The sequence below is a fragment of the Elgaria multicarinata genome, chromosome 4 (assembly GCF_023053635.1).
Source record: "Elgaria multicarinata webbii isolate HBS135686 ecotype San Diego chromosome 4, rElgMul1.1.pri, whole genome shotgun sequence".
In the NCBI taxonomy this organism is placed as follows: Eukaryota; Metazoa; Chordata; class Lepidosauria; order Squamata; family Anguidae; genus Elgaria; species Elgaria multicarinata.
The window spans coordinates 22,137,924-22,155,905 of record NC_086174.1 but is presented as its reverse complement, the minus strand read 5'-3'; the positions used below and the strand labels follow the sequence as shown (position 1 = coordinate 22,155,905).

The window sequence follows — 17,982 nt, the reverse complement described above, 5'->3', positions numbered from 1 at the left end:
TCCTTCGAGTGCCTACTCCAAGGGAAGCTCAGAGGATGGCAGCAAGGAAGAAGGCCTTTTCAGTGGTGGCCCCCCCAATAATGGAATGATCTCCCGAGGCTCGCCTGGCGCCAACATTGTTATCTTTTCGGCGCCAGGTCAAGATTTTTCTCTTCTCCCAGGCAGTTAACAACATGTGCTGAGTTTGTTTGTTTTAACTGACCCCCGAATAGTTGTTTTAAAAGGATAGTGTTGTTTTTATGCTTCTGATGGTTTTAAATTTTGTATATTTGTTTTTAATTTTCACTGTTTTTAACTTTTGCAAACCGCCCAGAGAGCTTCAGCTATGGGGTGGTATATAATTGTAATAAAATAAAATAAATAAATAAATGAACAAAAGAAGTGGTAGTCACAGCACAAGGATTCTACAGGCAGCTTCCCCGGTTTTGGAAACGCCTTCCTCTAGAGGACCAAACCTCAAGCCAGAGGTAACTGTTGGAGGGGATTTAAGAAGTGAGCGAACAATATAGGCTTACATAATCATTATGAATAAAGAACTTGATGATTTAGTTCGAAAGGAGGGATTGTAGGAGAGAGAGATTCCAGCCGCCAGACATCAACACACGGGTGATAATCAAATCCAGCTGGACAGATTGGATCATTAAGAACAAGGCATGGACTGATGAAATGACACAGGGTAGTAGCCAAGAAAGTCTATGTGGAAATGGCTGCAGATGCCTACCCAGCCCCAACCCCCCAAAACACTACCCTTTCCAGAAACCTGGCAAACAAGAAAGCAGGGGGGATTGAACTGGATCTAGAATAAACAAATATATCAGAAATAAAAAGGCTGGGATTTCACAGGGCACACAGAAATGGGAGAGAACTAAGCTCAAAATGAAACGGAATCCCAACACCGCCCTTCCTAAATGCTTGCCCTCGTTTTGCAACGCAGGCTAAGCAACCGAGGCTGGCACAACGTCCGCTGGAATCCCTCCAGCAGCTCCGAGTTCATTTCTTGCCCTCGCAAATCCAACCCTTAGCAACTCGCAGGTTAATTCAAAAACACTGCAATAAAGAAACTTCAAAAAGAGGACGCTTTCCCTACAGGCCTGTGTACCCTCCATCAATAGGGAAAAGAAAAAGCATTATAGGGTCCACGTGACAAGGAAGTGGAGCGGCTATAGGAAGAAACGGGGAAGGCCGACGGATGCCCTGGACCAGAGAAATACTGTGGGAAGCAAATGGCACAAAACAATGCTTTCCAAAGACATCTGGAAATGGATGGCATGTGTCCCCTTTTTCTCCTGCCCAACACTTGCTCCCCAATTCTCCTACAAGAGCCATGGGGCAATTTGCCAGCCCACAGGGCCTCCTGCTGCATATTAACAGGCTCTCGCCACAGTCACTTCATTATAAGTCTGAAGAGGGCCTGTGCCACTTTTCAACTCATCCTTTCCAGAATCTTGAATAGAGTATATTAAAAGGGGAGAGAAACACATCAACCTGTCAGCTGGGGTGTTGAACAACCCTAAAATATCAACCCATAATACAGTTCCACTGGAGGATTTCTGGTAGATTCACACCCACAATCTGTATTCTGGGCAGGGGGGGTAGCTGGAGCCTCCTCTCTTTATTCTACAGAGAGATGCTCAGAAGTTTTCAATGCAACGGACAGCATTATTGGACACTGCTGGATCTAAACGGCTGTACTTTCATCAGAAATACATTTGCACAAAGCTTGCTGGTTAAAAAAACAACAGTGCTGTCCCACTTGGTTTTGAAGACAAGGAGAAATGGAAGAGGCACTCCTCTTGGCCAAAACTAGACCTGATGCTAAAGATGTTACTTGTTGTTGGGTCTATTTTATTCATTTTTAAAAACTGCAAGCACAAGGAGGGGTAACTTTTGTCAAGACCATGGCATCTGGGGACGTGGTTAACTTTTTCCTGCCCCACCAGGGTCCCAATGAAAAACTCCAACCATTGGCTCAGTTCAGACAACATGTTAGTCAACGCAGTGTGAAAACTCCACTCAACAGTTGAGTTTTTAGGAGGTACACCCCACACAGAATGTTCTAACTCCACCGTTGTGTGACTGTGGGCTACTGTGGAGTTGAGTAAAATCCATCGCGACATTTGATTGACAGTTCCTCCGCCCTCTCTATGGTATCCCAGCAGCCATTGCTGCAGAAAAAGCCCAATCCTGGCAGCTCTCCTAGAGGGGCACTCCCTCCTTTCTCCGCTCTTGCCAGGGAACTCTGTAGCCAGTGAGAAAAGTCAACGCAACGGAAAACTCCACAGAGCCCTCCACACAACACTCAACAAAATGGTTGTGCAGGAACTCTTCTCTGCACAGCATGGATATTCAGCATGGAGTGTTTTCCAAAAAAACCTCCACCACGTTTCTCAATGGTGGTGTAAAAACTCCACCGTGGAGTTCTAAAACCACCATTGGGAAACGTGTTACCTGAACTGAGCCCATAGCTGCAATTAGACCAAAGAGAGAAGTTCCCACCGGTATTAATGGGTTAACAGCAGCCATGTGTGTGTGTTTTGTTGGGGTCACAGTGGCAGAGGAAAGAATAACTGCCACTGATATGCCGTGGTCTTGATGAGAGATGTGTAGGAAACACTTTTTTTCTGTAGGACTGTACTATTTGGCATATATATGCAATTTACAGAGCAATCCTGTGCACGTTTACTCAGAAATAAGAACTGCCCTGTTTAATTGAGCTTATGCCCATGTGGTTTCAAACTCAAAAGTAGAAAGGCTGTAGTTTTATCACAGTAGCTGGAGGGGAGAGGTGAAAAGTTCAAAATACAAGGAAGAACCTCAGTCAAAAGCACAGCAGATGCAAGATACTTGCTTCTCTCGCCACCAGAAGAATACATGGCAACAAAGATCCAGTATGCTTCTTTCATAAAGATGGCAGCATCTTTCTTCAGCCTTCCCCAACCATGGTGCCTCCCTGGACGTTTTAGACTACAAATCCCAGCATTCCTGACCATTGGCTATGTTGGCTGGAGCTGATGTGAGTAGAGGTCCAAAGCATCTGGAAGGCACCACGTTGGGGAAGGGTGTCCTATATACCTGAATAAGGAGTTTCTCAGTATTGATCCATCCATAAGCCTCTCAGAGGAAATCATCAAGGATCTGATTGTGTCAGGAAGATGGACTCTAGCCTAGCTTTCACCTAACTGTGGAAGTATGCAGGGGTGAGCAACATCTGGCCATCCAGACCTTGCTGGACTGCATCTCCCAGCAGACCTAACCAGAATAGCCAATGGTGAGGGATGATTTCATTCATGCTCCTGTTTGTGGGCTTCCTTTGGACAGCTGGTAGGCCACTGTCTGAACAGAATGCCAGACTAGATGGGCCTTTAGTCTGATTCAGCAGAGCTCTTCTTACATTCTTATGATGGCAGTTATGGCCCAACAACATCTGGAGGGTCAGATGTTGCCCACTCATAATACAATGAGGTGCTTTGTTTTGTTTAAACACAAGGGAGTATTCAAAGATTCAATTCCATACAAAGGTTTCCAACCTTTTAGGTTGGTGGGCACATCTGGAATTTTGATGGCTGCAAGGTGTATGTGTGTGGGACTTGTCCATCCATAAAATGGCTGCCATGGTGGGCACAGCCAGTCACAAAACACCAGAAGGCAACACACCAGATGGCAAGCTAGGACGGCACTGAAGAGCAGCCCTTTGCTTTCCAGTATGCCTGCCTCCCAGTTCACCTGGAGCCATCCACCATGACTTCTCTCGCTTACGCACAAGCTGCTGGGCCACCTTAGCTGTCTCCTTAGTCTTGGAACAGCCTTATGCTGCTCAAACTTCCTTGGCCCTGCTTGTGCTCTTTCTGGAATCAGGGGGAAAAGATGGCATGAAAGTGTTTCTTCCAACAGCAATGGAAGAAAATGGTCCCAACACATTTTGAGCATCAGCTGCTCTTCGTCAAGGGGACGAATTTCATGCACTCGATGGCAGGCCGCAGTGCCAAGTACTTGCTGGCACTTGCAAACTTTTGAGCCGTGCTTGGCATGGGCGCTTACCATGAGGTACATTATATTCGTCCCCTTGATGAAGAGCAGCTGATGCACAAAATGCATTCAGATAACTTTATCAGTGTCAGCGGAATAAAAACTTTCACACCTCTTCTGGGTTTCTCTGTGGCTGGGATAGGCAGCCTGGTGCCCTCCAGAAGATTTGGGCTACAACTCTCATCAGCCCCAGCCAGCATGGCCAATGGTCAGGAATTATGGGAGTTGTAGTCTAAAAGATATGGCCAGCACCAGGGTGACTACCATTTCCACCACAATGTTTTTTCTCACTGCGACTTGGAGCAGCCTTGTTTCTAGTTGATCTTTATGGCAGCTTTGCTAGGGTTGGGAAGGATCTCTGCCAAAGACCATGGAGAGCTGTGGCTTGTCAGAGTAGGAAGCTTCCAGGTTAAACAATTTGTCCATCTACGGCACGGGTTCCCAACTTTTTTGGACCCATGGGTACATCTGGAATTTGAGAAACTGCTGTGGGAAACCACCACAAAATGGCTGCCATGGAGGCTGGCCACATAATGGCTGCCATGGAGGCCTGGCCAATCAAGAGGGACGGGGGCGGGAGTATGAGGCTAGAGGCTGGGGTGGTGGAAAGAGCTACTTCCTGGCCCGTCCAATCTTGTTCTGCCTACACAGACTTTTCCCTTTTGCTCTCTCACTTTTTCTCCACTACCAGCCTCTAGTCTCGCTATTTCTGTCCTGCAACTCCTTTTCTTCCCTATTTCTCTCTTATTATTTATTTATTAATTACATTTCTATACCGCCCAATAGCTGTTAGCTCTTCCCTAACTTTCTTCTTCCTCTCCATTATTAGCCTCTAGCTTTGCTCTTTCTCTCCCCTCTACGCCTTTGCCTTCCTTTCTCTTCTGGCCTGTTGAACAGCGGATCAGCAGCAGGTTCAGGAACAGGAAAGAGAATCTGGTGTCCTAACATTTATTTTTTATTTTTTTAAAAACTGAATGGAGCAGGGAGTGAAGTGCTTTGCGGGCATCATTTGAGGTGCCTGCGGGTGCTGCTTTGGGGACCTACGATCTACTCTGATTGGCAGGAGCTCTCCAAGGTCTCAGGAAGAGACCTTTCAGTCACCTGCTCATGAGAAAAACCACATCCTGAGCTAAAGCAAACTTACAAGTACAGCTGTGTGTGTTCTGTAATGCCCCAGGCAGTGGCAGCTGATGCCAATTGAGGCTGGGCAGAGGACAGGGCGGATGCTTCAATATTTTACTGAGATTACCAGAGGGCTACTGGAGAAAACCATGTGTGGCACTTGCAAACAGTGGAGCAAATGTACTGGTTGCGGCAGGGGGATCTCTCTGCCTCCAGTGGGTGGGGGACAGGCCAGTGGTCACTAGCCTATTTGCCCCAAATATAGAGCTGCCTCTGGACACAAGAGTACAGAAAACCAACAAAATGTGGTACTGGACAATGCTTACATTTACAAGAAGCACCCCCTTTCCTGACTAGCAAAACCAGGATAAATTATGAAAAATGGAAAAGTGGTGGAATGAATTCCGCAAAAGGAATTCCGCAACTGTGCTCAGTTCTGCATGATTTATACAGGTTGCAGAACTGAACTTCTCTGTCCACCTCTCTTTTTAAGCAAAGAGTACACACAGCCCTGCCTATAAGCTACAAGCAGCTACAGGCTGAAGACCTCTGTTGCAATTATTTGTCTCAGTGTGAAAACATATTATCTTGCATAGATGAAGACCCCTAACTATTCCCTTATGCGATGGCCTTTGTGTAGGAGGCACAATGATTTGGAGGAGAGTTCTGAAAACCTGAACTCAGTTTAGCCTACTGATGACATACCCAGCCAGCCTAAGCAATGAGCCTGTACTTGCAGGAGATAACGGGTGAGGCTTCCATTGGTACTGCTGTAACTGTATCTTTGGCTGCTGCATATCTGACACAGAAGAGGAATTGCAAGCAACACCATAACTCACATTAGGAATGGTGCGGTGCAGGATACTTCAGTATCAACACTGCTCCTGGCCTCAGAGAGGTTCTGGCAAAGGAACCACACCAGTATGCTGAGTGGATCCTGCAATCGGATTGTGCATCACAGCGCATCTGACAAAGAACCAAGTCATGAGCTGGGGCTGCTCTGCATGGATTTGGCTGCACATCAGGGCAAAAGGGCTTTCAAAATTACATAGGGATTTGTCTGTATGGAACTCCTGTATGGCTGTTCCTTCAACACTGAGGCCATGGCTAGCTAAGGCCTAAGACTTTGAATGGGGCATGGTTTGTTGGTTTTTAAAATGCTTTTAGCAGCCTCAGCTTCTGTGAATTGTTTCAGGGGGCTGTTTCTGCTCTGGTTGATGTCCAGAATTCTATCAAGAAAGTTAACAAAGTCCAAATGCAGACAGGAGATATGTCCCACCGTGCAATGGGGGAAAGGCACATAGCCTGCACAATTCTATTTTAGCATTTGATTGCTCAGTAACTGCAGAGTTCAACTCTATATTAGTTTGTAGTAGCTTGAGATTATTCTTTGCTTGGTAACAAGTGCAGCCTACTTCTAATATAAGAGGGGTCAATGACAGTTTTTCAGCTTCTTTAGCCTATTTGCTATTCGAATTACTTTCAGCCCAAAGAACGTTTTGCTAATAGATGTAACTTGCTGACCAATTTGCATGTTTTCTTCAGCACCTCCTCCCATTTGGAAGTAGTACTGGAGAAATCCCAGGTACCGAATGACTGATTTTTTTAAAAAAAACATTTCCCTATTTCAAGAACTTCAGCAGGAGCTCTGAATGCTATATTTTGGGCACCTGGACAATCAGAAATCTTTTTCCATCCTTGTTTGAGAAGCTAAAAGTTTAGTAACTATGTCAAAATTGTTCCACGCTGAGAGTGGTGGCATAGCAAGAGTTTTCCAACCGAAATTAACTCAAAGCCTAAAGTTACCGTGCAGTTATTCAGTTTGCTTACAGCACCCTCATAACTGCTTAGCACATTTTTAGGTGTCACACACACAACTGTGTTTTCAGAAATTGCATCAGTGTTGTTTTGAGCCAGCTGTGTGAAAAACAGACTTGCTCTTTAGTTTCATTAAGTAGGAATAGCCGTGCTAACACAGCAGAATTTAAACTAACATCAATAAAAGCATTTTAAAGGCATTTAAACTATTATTGTTGGCAATATAGAATCAATACCGTAGGGGTAGCTGGGTTAATCTGTTGCAACAAAAATAACAGAGTCTTGTGGCGTCTTAATGACTAATTGGTTTATCAGTGCCCTGGCCTCGCTTTTAACAATTCCGCCCCCTCAATGTCCATGATATATCAGGATAACAATTCAGCTGCATCTAGTGAAACGGACTCGAGTCTCACAGATGGGCAACCTTTCTCTCTCTGGGCCTGTTCAGACGGCACTTCAGGCTCTGTGGTGGTTCTCTGGGGTTAGCCCTAACCACAAGCCGTGCTGTCGCACACAACACTTTAAGCTATGGTTAGAGCCGCTAACCCTGCTGCAGACAGTCTGACTGTGGTTAGTGAGGGAGCAGGGTTTAGCAAAATTCATAGCACAAGACACCTTAAACCCTGCTGCTTAACCAAAAGCCTTAACCAGCAGGGTTTAGGGTGTCTTCTGAACAGCGCCCCATCTCTTGTGGGCTATATATTCCCCCAGGGGTAATCCCAGCAGAGGGTGGAGCTGAAGCCAAAAGTGGGCGGGGCACCCCTTTATCTGTCTTATCCCTTTTCTCTTTCTCTTTCTCTCCATTTTCTTCTCCCTGCCAGGGGGGAGACAGGCTGCTCCTGCCTGAGGTCTGAACTGAGGGCTTAAAGAGGTCTTCTGCTATTAGACTGAGGGCCACCAGTTGCCAACTTCAGCTGTAAAAGAAGCTTCTGCAACCGGAGAGAAAGAAAGAGAAAGGGACTGTTTTCCACAACACCTTCTTGAGTTTCCTTCCCCAACCTGGTGCCCTCCAAATATGTTGGGCTCCAACTCCCATCAACCACAGTCAGCATGGGTGATGGGAGTTGTAGTCCAACACTTCTAGACAGCACTCGGAGAAGGCTGGATTAATCAGCAGTAACAAAGGGATCGGAGTTTGACAAAGCTGATGTTTAGGAGTACTAGGACTCAAAATGAGAAGGAGAAATCTACCACCACACTGTTAAGAAGGAAATGGGGATTGCCCAGCAATTCCAGAAATACTAACCTAACTCCTCCTTGAGTAGTGGGGCGGTGAGGGAGGGGACAAAGTCTCTTTTGGACAACTTTGGGGATGGTATTCCTCTTCCTACTTGGGACAGAATCAGCAAATATATACCCGATGGAATTCCTGACCTTTTTTTAAAAAAAAAATCACTACAGCCAATTTCTCTAGTGTCATGCAAGCTTATTAAATGGTAATAAGCTTATTATATGGTTATAACGTCAACATTTAGAACAACTTCAACTTCAAAGTAGGCTGTATTGAGTTTGTTAGTGAGCAGAAATATGAACTTCATAGAGTTCCTAAATGCTGCTAAGAGACCTGTGTAACCCAACACAGTGAGTAGATTTTAGCAGGCTTCAGCTGACAAGCTAAAAGTCATCACTCATAACCTGGATGGGCTTCTCCTAGTTATTTTATCCTTTTCCCATAGAGTTTTAGCTCAGGAGGAGCTGGGAGGTTTTCACTCCTAACCAGGCCGATTAGTTTCCCAGCTTAGATGCTTTGGGACCCTGCAAGAGGGGAAACCCCCTGCACCTTCTGAGACAGGGGAGGGATGCAGCCTGAGAGAGAGGCAGCCACATAGCAGGCAAGCCTATAAGATCCAAGGCACAAGCTTCATGCATCGGCTTTGCTCCAGGAGGAACCCGCAACTGGCCTGGAGAACCTGCTGTGACTCAAAGGGACGGCTTCCGCCTATCGTGGGGGCCACAACAGACACCCAGCTATGAAAGCTTGGTTAGTTGGAAGGAGGTGCTAACTTCCTTTGCATGTATATATTCTGCATCCATTTCCCGTCAATAAACTGTCATCTTTTTGCACAAGTGGCTTGTTTTCATCTTGATAACCAAAAAAACCCAATTGCTGACTTGGACCTGGCAGACCCAAACTCTACACACAGGCCTCTTCCATGCACATAGCTGCATGAAAAAAATATTTTCAAATCCTAGGCTTCTATTCTTTGGAACCCATCATCTCGCTTTAGAAAAAAAAAAAGTGGTCCTAGATACCAGCATCACATTTCTTGGACCTCAGGCAACAGACCACCTGGCATTCTTGCAGCAAGTGACAATTGGCAGTGCAATCCTATTCATGCCTACTTAGAATTCGGTCTCATTGTTTTTGGTGGATTTTACTCATAAGTAAATCTGCATGGGATTGTAGCCTAATAATTCCTTGCAGCCCAAATGATTCCTTTTAACTTTATGGGTGAACTTAAGTCACTCCAAATTAAAGACCTCATAGGCCCCATTCAGAAGACACCTTAAACCATGGCTTTAACCATGGTGGTTAAGCCAGAAAGCTGGGCTGTTTTCAGAAGACACCTTAAACCACAGCTTTAACCACAACAAGCCTTATTCACCGTGGTTAAAGCCATGGTTTAAGGTGTCTTCTGAACACAGCCTAGCTTTCTGGCTTAATCACCATGGATAAAGCAATGGTTTAAGGTGTCTTCTGAATGGGCCCATATTTTTCTAAGGTTGCGGAGTCAGAAACTAATGGAAACTGCCACTAAAGCAGGGGGGGGGAGAACTAAATCCACTAGAAGCTCATGAAGAACCCTCCATAAGAGAGAACGAAACTGACAATGTTAAATTTAGTTATGATGTGAAGTCTGTGATTATTTATAATCATATAAGAAGGAGCTCAGGAAATAATCACTGCTCCGAATACAAGCTATATAAATAAATAATTAGCAGCACTTACCACTTCACATACATTATCTCAGTGTAACCCTTACAATAACCCCGGCTAGATCTACACTACTGCTTTATAGTGGTATTGAAGTGCACTGATAACTGTTGGGGCACATTACACATACCACATACCACTTCCATAGTGTTATTTCATGCTTTTTATTCCACATTATCCAAAACACCGGAACAAACGTCATTGTGTGTCCTAGGAGGTATAATGCGCAAGACCGATATAACGTTACCATGATAGGATCGCAATGATTTGACACAAGGTGTAGATTTAGTCCCTGTAAGGTAGGTCATGATGATCGGTTTCCCCATGTTACGGATGAGGGACAGCCAGATTGGATTGCTTGGAAATCACTTCAAGAGATCATGGCCCAGGCGAGGTTTGAATTTCATAGCTCCGTCTCTCAGCCACTATGCTACATGCTAAACGACCACATATGACAACAACGTGCATGGCTTTTCAGCTTCCTTCTGGTTTTATTTCTACCAGTTGCTTCAGTTCTTCCTTTGCCGACTCCCCTCTCCCACAGCAACTTGTCAAACCTGCACCAAATTACTACACAAATGGCAGAAGATGAAACATCCTGGAGATCTCATAAGCACTGGAAAGACGCAAGAACATGGGGATTTCCCCATCCAACAGTCTTCCCCAACCTAGTGGTCTCCAAATGTTTTGGATTTCAACTCCCATCAGCATCAGCCAGCATGGCCATTTGGTCAGGAATCCTCAGAGTTGTCGTCCAAAACATCTGGAGGGCACCAGATTGGGAAATGTCAATGTACATCACAGTTTGGCTGGGGACCTTTTAAAAACATGGTCTAGAAGTCCGGATTCAGACCTCCACCCTCCAATTGGACTCCCATGCATTATGCATTTGTTAGCCGGACTCATTTGTTAGCTGTGGAAGTCCTGAAATACCTTAAGCCGCAGCCCTTTTAATCTTTGAGCCTGCTGGCTGGGTTTCTATGTCACCCATACACAAAGAGAGGATTTTTTTTTAAAAAAAAAAACAATACACAGAAAAGACTCTGCATCCTGCACTGAGAGAGAAGGCAACCTAACAAAACAGTTTTACAGTGCAATCTTATATACAGCTCTACTCTAAAGTAAATCCCAATGACTTCAATAGGACTTACTCCTAGATAAGCATGTCTCTGTCTGCAATCTTAAAATCGCTTCCGAGAGCCGCAGTTTTCTACCCATTAGACTGAATTTAATTCTAAGCCAACCAGGATATCATATAACCCATGCAGAAGATGACTTAACGCTTCACAACCTACCTCTTCTGAATTCTCTGTGCCGCCATCCTTTCCACTACTGCCGCCGCCGCCGCTGCTGCCACCACCGCCGCTACTGGCTTTTGTAGTGCTTTTAGTTGACTTTGGAGGCTCCTAGAGGAAAGGAGAAATAAACAAAAACGAAACACACAGAAACAGCCCAAAGCATATCCTGCTCAACTTTCGTGGATCCTTTCCCCCATGTCACCGATACGCCAATGACTGAAAAGGAGACACTGTCCCATAAACAAAACGTCTATACCATGCTCCACAAGCCGGTGCCCAAGAGAGACACTCTTCCCAGCACAAGAGAAACGTCTGTATGTAGCAGTCCTCCTACAAAGACCAATTCCCTTCCTTTCGGAAAGATCACCTGACTCTATAAGCCCCACCCACCCGCTGAGTGGCAAAAGCGCCCCCTTTGACCACGACACCCGGCTGAAGAGCTGTGGAGTCTCTGCTCTGGCTCCCTAGAAGGGAAAGGGCTTATCTGCCCAAACAAGTAAATGCTGTTAAGCTGTTATTTTAGAAAGAGCATTGCAATGTCAGGCAGACAGCAATGCCTGGGTAACAAACACAGCAGACTGCAACACGCTGCATGTGGCCAGAACAGCTGGCCTCGGGAGGACAATAGGAGGCTGGAATTGGGGAGAGACTTCGCCACAACACGATGGTTGCAATGGGAAATCAAAGAGCCTTTCTGGGCACCCCAGGAGGGAGGGAGGGGGAAGAACAGCAAAGAAGTTTCTAGCCAACACACACACACAAATGTTAGTAGCTCAGTTCACTGCATGTATCTGTCTTGGTTGTGAGTTCTTTAATTGCTAAAGAAGAAACAGCTTTTGTACGTTTTTTTTTAACCTGGTCACCAAATGTCATTTCTTACTCACCACAGGTGACTGGACAAGAAGCTATTTAGGGGGTGATCCTATGATGTTGAGGCACAAAAAAAGTCCTACAACTCCCAGCATTCTATAGCTGGCAGAGGAATACTGGGAATTGTAAGACTTTTTTCTGTCTAAATATGCATAGGATTGCACCTGTAGAAACTTACTGAGGAGATAGAAAGAGAGAGATGTGGGAAAAGGAAAAAAGGGAGGAGGAGGAGGAAGAAGAGGAAGAAGCAGCAGCAGCAGCAGCAGCAGCAGCAGCAGCAAAAGAAGCAAACATGGAGCAGGGAGATGTGCACAAAATATACTGGCAGCAGAAGCCTATGCAGGACTACTCAGAAGGAAGCCTCACTGAGTTCAATGGAGCTCCCTCCCAGGTAAGTGTGTAGATTGTAGCCTAAATGCACTGTATTATTAATAAATCATGACAAGCTGTGTTGTCTGTATTTTGTAGGGAAATTATGTTGTGAATACTTGGGTAATATAATAATACATGTTCTGGCATCATTTGGCAAATGACACTTTAGAGTATAGAGTCTATAGTCACACTATGTGACACTTGTTTTCTACCATGATATGTATGTCTGATGTCATATCAGGGAAGGGGCAGTGCTTCACAGGAGGCCTTTGTGGCAGGATGGGAAGCACTGGTGAACCAGAGGTGCGCCCTCCCTGCCATATAGTCCCAGGCATATAGGGCACACCTTCCACTGCTCAAAGCAGGTGTTCCATGGCATGTGCTTCACATTGGTCAACAATGCAATGAAGGCTGGTGGCTCTGATGTCAGTGAATCCGCTCCAGGTTTCAGTCAGAACTCTAAAGGAGCTGTCTAAGGTGTTCTGCTCCTTGGATTGCTTCCTTAGAGTTCTGACTGAAACCTGGAGCAGATTCACCACCCCACTGACATCGGAGCCACCAGACTCCACTGCAACGCTGGTACAAAGTAAGAAACACAGGAAGCTGCCTTATGCCAGAAGCTGCCTAATTCATTGTTGTCTATACTGACTAGCAGTGGATCTTTGGGGTTTTAGGCAGGCCTCTTTCCCAGCCCTATCTGGAACTTCCGGGAATTGAACCTGGGACTTTCTTCATGCAAAACATGTGCTCTAGTACCATTAGACATGCTGCACCGGAAGCTTAAACCCAGCATGACAATGTACTCCATAGAGGACTCCTCCTCTCTGCAACTGATCCAGGCATTTCTCCCACACGTTCTATGTATGTATCTAAGTACTGCACAGAGGCCCTGTGTTTGCATGACATTCAATCATATGGATATGTACATTACATCTGGACTACAGTAACAGGCCCTGTGCCTTCACTCTGAATTCTAGACTGTACACATATGTTCACTTGCTGTGCAATGTGCTGCAAATATTTTTGAACAGCATCCTCTATACATGTCCACTTACCACAAAGAGCCTGCTGTGTCTCAGTATCCTCCCTAACAGGAGTTTACACTATCTGTGCAATGTCCTCTACATTGCACATGATGCACATACAAACCCCATACAAAATAGCAGTAATATTTATTCAAGGCTTGTTTTCCCATTCAGGTGTCTGCACCATCACAGAGCATGGTGCATAGGTGTGCATAGGCCTTGAATTTGCCTAGTCCCCAGGCAGGTGATGTTACTGTTTGCTTAGCAGTGTGTTTGCAATGGGCAGACAGTTCTGCCTAAATTTGCTCCTTAGGTATGGCATGAACCACTGAGCATGGCAGCAATTAATCCAGTGTCTGTCCCACAACTTTACACCCAAGCGCCATGTTGGATAATAGAGGAGCAATTTGTCCAATATATCCCCATGCTGCAAGCAGCTGTGTATAAGGCCTATGTGGTGGTCTCTGTACGCATACACAGACCTTGTACTCACACACAGGGCACAGTGTACACGCCTCCATCCACCACCACCCCGAATCCAAAACACACAAAGAGCATCCTCCTCTATACCTGTGTGCGTATTACCTTCTATATTACCTAGTTGAGATGCATCTGTCTCCCCCACACCTTCCGCCACTAACCTCTGTGTTCGATCCACAGGGACAGACACTGCTGGATCCTCTCTCTCTCTCTCTCTCTCTTTGCAACCCAGCCCTCCTTCCCCCGCCCCCCGGGATTGCCTATGCATCAGTCCCCTTTCTCTTCCGCTGCACGACCCGGCCTTGGGCTGCGACCGCCCAAGAGCCTGCATTTCCCCCTCCTCCGTGGAAGTCCACGCCAGATCCCCTAATTCGTGAGAAACCAGGACAGTGGCGAATACACACACACGGCCTCTCCCCGGTGCAACGATCCCGTAAGAGTGCGGACATTTTCCGCCCGTGCGTCTATCCCATGGCCCGCGTCAGAGGGAATGGGATGTGCATTGTCTGTGCAGTGTGTCCTCTGGGTGTGTTGCACACCCATTTCAACCCCATGCAGGTGTGTGTGTGCACTGATTGCTTGGCCCGCTTCGTGTGTGTGTGTGTTGCACAGACCCAGACCCTGCGTCGACCGAAAGGTCTATTGCAATTGCTACAGCAGCCCCTGCACCCGGCCTGCGGCGCGGAGTGGTTCTTCTCCCGGCGGAGGCCCTAAGCTCGGTTGCCACCAGGCCCGGACAGGATTTTTGCACCGGGGCGTGTATGTGTGTGTGTGTGTGTTTTCTTTTCTTTTTTTCGGGAGAGTCCTCGCTGCACGCCCGCTCATTCCCCTCACCTTCTCTTTCTTCAGCTTGTAGGGCATCCCGGATCTTAAAGAGCTCGCTCACTGACCCGCTCGGCCTCTCCCGCCGGCCCGGCCTCCTCGTTCGGTTCTTCTCGGTTGTCCTCGCCGCCGCCTCCCTCTGCGCTGGGTTGGCTGATCCCCCCCCAATTGGGCCTGCTCTCCCAAACCTGCCTAGCAACCGCCTCGTTACCTTCCTCTCATTGGCCCGGCTGAGTCGCGCCGATTTTTACCATTGGCGGCGGTTTGTTGAAGGACAGCAGAGAGGTGGGAGGAGGAGAGTGGGAGAGACTGGAGCCCGTTTGCAAAGCGCCACAATGGGGAAGAGGGGGGCGGAGAGAGACGGGGGACGGAAGGAGGTTCTCTGCCGCTGCCGGCTGTTGTGTGGGGCTGCCGGAATATGCATATAGGTCACGACGGCTGCTTCAAGGAAGCTGGAGGGTGTGTGTATGTGGGGGAGAAATATGGGGGGGGAAGCCCACTCCCAGGCGGACAATGCAACACGCAGGTCTCTGTGTGTGTGTGTGTGTGTGTGTGTGTCATTGTCAAGGAGAAACATCCATATTACAGAGGCAAAGAAATTTGTCAGGAAGCTACTCCAAAGAATGACAACTGCATTGCAGTTATAATACTTTGCAATAAAATAATAATGATGAGGATTATTTAAAACACCACACACCCCAAAAGTAACAGTCTTTCAAACGGTTTGGGTCGCCGCTACTCTTTGGCTCGCATTTATTTATGCAGTGGCCAAAAATAAAAAGGCATCTCTTTCTTTCGAAAATACTATCACGAACTGGTAAAACAGGACAAAAATGCTATGAGGAAAAACAGCTCTGATGTAGGACTGAGAATAATAATAACAACAACAACAACTGAGCCAAAATGAAGCTGTTTCAAATCTTGTGCATTCGAATGGAAGTATAAACACGTGCTTAACATGCTTTCTGAAATTGATGGGGCTGAAATGAGCTTCACTTTGGCTGGATTTGGTCCAGTATTGTTAGAAAAGAGGCTGAAAATACAAACAAGAAGACTGAAATCTGAAACACGCCTTCCTGGAAGTGACTGAACCATGTTCTTTGCCATGAGCTCTTTGGAAGAAGGATGGAATATAAAATGGAACAAACAAACATACTTAGATTTGTGCTGTTTCAGAAATATCCCGTCCGGATTTGGAAAAATGAATGCAAACACAGTTATCAAGCTGAGCAATGAATAGAACAGTGCAATTAAAATTATTAGAGGCTGGCGCATTCTTGTTACAGAGAAAGACTTTAGAGGTTGCAGTCTTTAAATTGGGGGGAGGCTTGAGAAGGGACATGGAAGAAATTTATTAGAATTATGAATGTGAAGAGAGTGGGTAGAATTATTCCTCCTTCCCTGTCAAATTATACAAAGAATTTGCAGCTAAAATCTTATTCAGAAGTAAGCCCTGCAGAGTTCAATGGGATTTACTTCCAACTAAATGTGCATGAGATTGAGCTCAGGATAAACAAAAAAAATGTATTCCCAACATTGCATAATTAAATTATGGAATTTATTGCCAGAAGTTGTGATGATGGGCATTTGCAGAGATGGCTTTTTTAACAGCACAATTCTCTGCATGGTTACTCAAGCAGCAAGTCCCATTGAGTTCAATGGGATTTGCTCAAAGGAAAGCATGTACAGGATGCCAGCCTTCCTAGAGGCGGAAGACCTAAAGATGGTAGTGCATGCACTGGTAACTTCGAGGCGCGACTTCTGCATTGCACTCTACATAGGGCTACCTTTGTGCCTAGTCCGGAAACTTCAACTAGTTCAAAATATGGCAGCCAGGCTGGTCACCGGTACACCTAGGGGTGACCACATTGCACCAATTTTAAAATCTCTTCACTGGCTGCCAATTAGTTTCCGGGCAAAGTATAAAGTGTTGGTTATCACCTTTAAAGCCCTACATGGTTTGGGTCCAGGCTACCTGCGGGATCGCCTTCTCCCATACATTCCATCCAGCACACTCAGGTCCTCTGGGAAGAATTTACTCCAGTTAACAAAAACAAGTCTGATAACTATTACCCAGAAGTCCTTTTCCTCTGCTGCTCCCAGATTATGGAATGACCTGCCGGGAGAGATTCGTCAACTTAACAGTCTTCTAGATTTTAAGAAAGCTATAAAGACTGATCTCTTCCGGCAGACTTATCCAGTTGAATTTTAAGATGCCTTTTAATAATGTTCAGCTTTTAATGATGTATTAGTTTTAAATGTTTTAATTATATGTATTTTATGGCATTTGCATTTATGTTGTAGTACCCCGCCTCGATCCGGAGGGAGAGGCGGGTAACAAATAATAATAATAATAATAATAATAATAATTTATTTATTTATTTATATAGCACCATCAATGTACATGGTGCTGTACAGAGTAAAACAGTAAATAGCAAGACCCTGCCGCATAGGCTTACATTATTATTATTATTGTTATATTAGAAAAATCCATGTAGAATAGGTTTATCAGTGGCTACTAGACATAAGAGCTGTGTGCAAAATCTATGCTCACAGCGTTCCTGGAATGCTGTAGTAGACAAAGTAAAAGGAGCAATTAATCCCATCATGCCCAGCTTGTGAGCTTCACAGGAATACTTCAATGACTTTTGTCAGATTGCCTTTGAGCATCACTCTTAAGCATACTCACAAGGTAGAAACGCCCACAGTACAGTGTGGGATTTACTTTTAAGTAAATATGTTTACGCTTGGGTGTAAAGCAATTATTTAGTTCTAATGTTCTCGAATTGGACTGGTGCAGGGATGAGAAAAAGGTGCTATTGTGCTTCATAACAATCTGCTAACCAGATCACAACAAAACAGTCATAACAGTTCTTGCTGGGGGATTGATCTTGATATGTCATTCCACTTGGGGAAGAAGATCATATATGCCACTGGTGATAAACTCTTATGAGAGCTGCTTTTAAAACTCTGTTTTGTTTTGTGAGTTCCCCCCTTTGTGTGCTCCAATTTGGCATCTCTAATGTAGCCTTTTCTGCCAACTTAAAATAATTGCGTTTGAGAAACAAAATGGACAAATGTTAGGTCTTGCCAAATCTCAACGTGACATACTGAGCAATAACAGATGGAGCAAAGAGGTAAATGCACACAAGAACCAATGTCGATAGCTCAGCAAACCATGGGATACCTTAACTGAACATCAATGCATCTGGCT

The 17,982-nt window shown here is 45.5% G+C and overlaps 1 protein-coding gene across 2 annotated transcripts in view; it reads right to left on the bottom strand.

Moving 5' to 3' along the window:
• Positions 1–14,889, bottom strand: part of PPP2R5D (protein phosphatase 2 regulatory subunit B'delta) — a 63,807-nt gene extending 48,918 nt beyond the window's left edge. For both annotated transcript variants that reach the window (XM_063123930.1, XM_063123929.1), the window contains exons 1-2: positions 14,781–14,889; positions 11,197–11,307 (exon numbers count right to left, since the gene is read on the bottom strand). In XM_063123930.1, coding sequence (XP_062980000.1) covers positions 11,197–11,307; positions 14,781–14,807 — 138 coding nt within the window. In that variant the 5' untranslated portion in view covers positions 14,808–14,889. The remainder of the gene's footprint in view (positions 1–11,196; positions 11,308–14,780) is intronic.
• Positions 14,890–17,982: the final 3,093 nt, after the last annotated feature.